The following is a 5,000-nucleotide window of genomic DNA, read 5'->3' as shown; positions in this document are numbered from 1 at the left end:
GTCTGTGTCTGTGTCTGTGTCTGTGTGTGTGAGTGTGTGTGTTCAGCATGTGTGCGTGTCTGTGTGTGTGTGTTTGTTTGTCTAGAATCCAGGTGTATCTAGTGGGGGGGGGGGTTCCTCTGTGTTTGATGTGGAGTGTTTGGCAAGTGCTTAAAGCTGGTCTCAGTTCGCCTCCGCCTCCATTGTTTTCCACGGCTGGGCTGTTTGTGTTGCAGGCAGCAGTCAGGACTAGTCTGAGCCAGGTGCTGCTCTCCTGCTCTCCTGCTTCCTGCCATCCTACTGCTGCTGCTGTTGTTGTTGCTGTTGCTTGGCTAAAATCAATAGCTCATTCTCAGAGCTGGAGAAACAATCGGGCAAATGCCGGCTCTCTTCCCCCGTGGCCTCCTTTCTCTCTCTCTTTCTCTCTCTCTTTCTCTCTTTTTCTCTCTCTTTCTCTCTCTCTCTCTACCCCCCCCTCTCTCTCTCTACCTCTCTCGCTCCCTCTCTCTCTCATTCTACCTCTTCCTCAGAGGGACTTGCTCCTTTTGTTCGGATTTTTCAAAGGCTTCTGTCTAATAAGCCACTCGATCTGAAAACAATTACCGTTTAGGTTTGTGTTTGCGAGGAGCCTTTAGTTCAATTTGTCTGTTGGAGTTGGGGCGGAATGGTTGGGGGGTGGGGGTTGGGGGTGGGTAGGGGCGTCAAAGCGGACACATGTTTCACGAATGTAATTGCTGAATCGATACAATGTGTGCTCGTGATGTTTTTCCTCGCTGTCTTCGAATTGTGTGCTTCTCCTTTTGCTCCATAACAGTCACAACAGCAAGACCACTACCTGGCTGGACCCCCGCCTGGCCAAGAAGGCCAAGCCCCCCGAGAAGTGTGAGGATGGAGGTGAGACTGGTGGGGGGGGCGGCACTCACTCACACACTCTCTCAGGGACACGCACACCTTTGCACGAACCCGCACTCACACACCCACATGCACACGCACATTCATGTACATGTGCATGCACACACACTCACACACGCAAGTGAATTGCACACACACACACACACACACACACACACACACACACACACACACACACACACACGCACATACACACTCACATACACACACGCACACAACAACATATACAGTATAACAGCAGTATATGCTTTGTATCCAAGGCTCTCAGACAGCCTTGTGGGCACTTATGTCCTCAGCCACACACACATTTCACATTTCTTTCCAGCCCATTGAAACACACAGCGTCAGACCAGACACACACAGAGGTTTGTATGGAGACTGTCTGTCTACCCTGTGAAGGTAGCGGGATGCTGACGAGACAGTAAACAGGCTACACAGCACACTCCACATCCCAGCCTGCCCCTGTCCTCCTAATGGCGTCTGTCTGGCACACACGCAGGGCGCTCATCAGCATACTATCTCGGAAAAAGGCAATTCCACACTCCGCTCTTGCGTGAAGCGCTCTTTTCTCGCCGCATGTGTTCGTCACAGGGCATACACACTCACGCGCTTGAGATTCCGCTCACACACTTCCAAGGGGGGAAGACAGACCATTATTTTTCAGGATGGCCATAACAACTCCACATTTTCCTCCCCCGTCTCTCTCTCCCCTCGCTCCCTCCCACCACCCCCCCACTCCAGAATGTGTTATGCCCTAAACACCCAGTGACAAATAAAGCAGGGTGGAGTGTGTATGTACACACATAACGCCCCAGTCACACACCCTGAGCTGCCACTCACAGCAGTGTGCCTCATTGCTCAGTGTACAGAGTTGCTGGAGCAGTACAAGTGATTTGCATCTCGCCTCTTTTCCCCCGTCTCCGTCTTTGAGTGTGTTTGTGTGTCCCTGCAGAGCTTCCGTACGGCTGGGAGAAGATTGAGGACCCACAATATGGCACCTATTATGTGGAGTGAGTATTTGTACGCGCCTCTCCTACAACTGGGATTATTTACCTCCCATTCATTGCTTGATGGATGATCGACTTGTGTATGGGATTTGAGGGACGTATAGCAGACGATGTATCCAATACCAGAGCACAGCACAGGAAAGCATCAATAAAAACATCAGTCCTCCATGGTGAAATACAGACAACGTCTGCTGAGATACAGTAAAGCAACAGACATAAGACATAATATCATAATTATCTAGACTAACATAACATCTCCTCGAAGGTGTGGTAATACAGCAGTCATAACCGTGTTACATTGTTTATTAATAATAATAATAATGATAATAATAATGAATAAACAAATGGTTAACTCTCACTCATAAGCCCAGACTGCTGATGGCCAATAGATGGTAATTAGACTGTTTTATGATGAGCATAAACCACTTATGTTTGTGTTGAGACAGACATGGTCTGAAAAGGAGAATACAATGGCCATCAGTGAAGTGTCCACTACAAGCCGTAATAGCACCTCATGGTACCCCATAATAGCACCTCATGGTACCCCATAATAGCACCCCATGGGGCTGGGGGCACAGGGGACGGACGCAGCCTCACCCCGCTGTGAGAGAGAGAGAGAGAGACAGAGACAGAGACAGAGACAGAGAGAGAGAGGGGCACAGAGAGGTCACTAGGTCTGATGGGGAGAGAGCAAACGGAGAGAAGGGAGGGTAGCAATTCCCATTCTGAGGAGGAGAGAAAATGAGAGCACAATGTTTCTTTTGATTCCCATTATTCTGAAGTGAGAGAGAGAGAGAGAGAGAGAGAGAGAGAGAGAGAGAGAGAGAGAGAGAGAGAGAGAGAGAGAGAGAGAGAGAGAGAGAGAGAGAGAGAGAGAGAGAGAGAGAGAGAGAGAGAGAGAGAGAGAGAGAGAGAGGAGAGAGAGAGAGAGAGAGAGAGAGAGAGAGAGAGAGAGAGAGAGAGAGAGAGAGAGGGCCCTGCTCCACTAAGCAGGCAGTTTTTTGTCTGGCCGTGTTTTTGTTGCCAATGAATACTGTGTTGACACAATGGCTCATTATTTTCTAACTAAAGTACAAAACAAGAGGGATGGCAATCAAAGGAGGGGGGGGGGAGGGAGGGAGGGGAGAAGAAGGAATGTTTCTCTGCCCAGATTGGATAGGGAGGATTACTCTTAGCAGGAGTCATACACAACAAGAACACAAACCGTCGTTTTCGTCCCAAAAAAGTGCGCACACACACACACACACACACACGTACACACACGTACACGCACGTACGCACAGTCAGCGCCTCTCAGTGTGCGCCTGATTCAGCGGGCAGCGTCGGTGCATGTTAAACCAGCAGTCCCGCAGTGCCTTCACATCGGGCTCATACAACTGTTAAAGAGAAAATGACATTATGTAGATGAGCTGCTTTCCCCTGGCTTTACATGCAACTGGGGCGGGTGGTGGGGGTGTTGGTGGGGGGGGGGGGGGGGGGGGGGGGGCTGCTGTCTCTTTCACTATCCTGCGATGTTTAAGCAGTAAACAGAAGACCTGGCGACGCTTCGTGAGCTGGGTGTCGGATCTGTGTTGAAGAAAAAAAGGAGAAAAAAAGCAGCTCCTGGTTAACGGCTAACGGGCTAACGTTAGCGAATGAGCAAATAAGTGGCTGATCCTAGGTCAGAGATGCATGGTTTTTCAGTAAGAGCAGGAGTACTAACACACCCTCGAACAGTGTCGTCTGTACGGTTGTTCTCACAGGTCTCGGGTCAGCCGAGTTTATGGCCAGCCGAGCGGGGGGGGGGTCGCCCTCTGGGTCTGTGTGTCAACGACGCAGCGTTGGTGTGTGTATGTGTGTGTGTGTCATCGCGATGGGGTAATATGAATGGCCTGGATGATTTGTTTGAGGTCTTGCAGCTGAGAACGGTCTGCTCTGGTTTGACCATCGTGACACCGGGCGCTGCACCGCTTGTGTTACATCATGCTCAGGGCAGCGGTCGTATTCAAATGGGAGGTGTTTTGCATGAGTGGATACTCGGGAACAGGGATGTCATGAGTGAATAGGGTACAGGGACATCCGTAGACTGGGTGCTGTGTGAGGCTTTTGGGAGAACCAGTTTCGGTCACGGCACTAGGCCTATTTACATACTGTGTGTGTGTGTGTGTGTGTGTCTGTCTCTTTGTGTGTGTGTGTGTGTGTGTGTGTGTGTGTGTCTGTCTGTGTCTGTGTCTGTGTGTGTGTGTCTCTGTGTGTGTGTGTGTGTGTGTGTGTCTGTGTCTGTGTGTGTGCGTGTGCGTGTGTGTGTGCGTGCGCGTGTGTGCGTAGTGAACAGATAACTGTGTGCTGTGAGGAGGAAGTCAGACGGAATCAAAAGCGATTCAATCAATTTCTGTAATCAATGTTTTTGAATATTCAAATTCTGTGTGTGTGTGTGTGTGTGTGTATCTATTGAGCTGTTGTCTCTCTCCCCCCCCCCCCCTCTGTTGCAGCCACATCAACCAGAAGACCCAGTTTGAGAACCCGGTGCTGGAGGCCAAGAGGAAGATGAGTGTGGACACTCCCTCCCCCAGCCTGCAGGGGCAGCCACACCCTCAGGTAACACTGCCCCCCCAATACCTATCCCCTTAGATCTTTCACATCTTCATACAGTACCACTCCTAGACAAAGTGTAGCACGGTCAAAACACATGACGCATCTTCTTTAACAGAAGGGAAGTTGTTGTTTGTTGTTGTTTTTCCCCGTAGTCTCATCAGCTTAGAGAGCTATCCAACTCGCCTACTACAGCCATGTGTGCCAGATGACAGATAACAGATCTGAGGGTGGAACACTGATATGTACTGTACAAGGCACTTGGTGTCACAACCGTATTCAAACGGAGTCGTAGAATATCGTCCCTCGCCGTGCGGCAAGAGGTGAGGTATTATAGACGGCACTCGTTCCGCGTCAAGGTTTTCTTACACAAAAGCACCTTCCTGTGTGTGTGTGTGTGTTTGTGTGAGAGAGAGGGAGAGAGAGAGAGAGAGAGGGAGAAGGAGGGGGAGAGAGAGGGAGAGGGATGGAGGGGAGGGAGGCAGAGACAGCGCCGCACGTAAGGTTCTGGAGGTTAGTAGAGAATTGATG

General features: G+C 50.3%; 1 protein-coding gene across 1 annotated transcript in view; it reads left to right on the top strand.

Annotated features, from left to right (window-relative positions):
* magi3a (membrane associated guanylate kinase, WW and PDZ domain containing 3a) overlaps positions 1-5,000 on the top strand; it is a gene marked incomplete at its 5' end in the record, with an annotated part of 142,019 nt that overhangs the window by 102,653 nt on the left and 34,366 nt on the right. The window contains 1 exon segment of the mRNA XM_080533758.1: positions 794-873. Coding sequence (XP_080389884.1) covers positions 794-873 — 80 coding nt within the window.

Source organism: Nansenia antarctica, assembly GCF_963989245.1.
Source record: "Nansenia antarctica genome assembly, chromosome: 6".
In the NCBI taxonomy this organism is placed as follows: domain Eukaryota; kingdom Metazoa; phylum Chordata; class Actinopteri; order Argentiniformes; family Microstomatidae; genus Nansenia; species Nansenia antarctica.
This window is presented reverse-complemented; position numbering and strand designations above follow the sequence as displayed.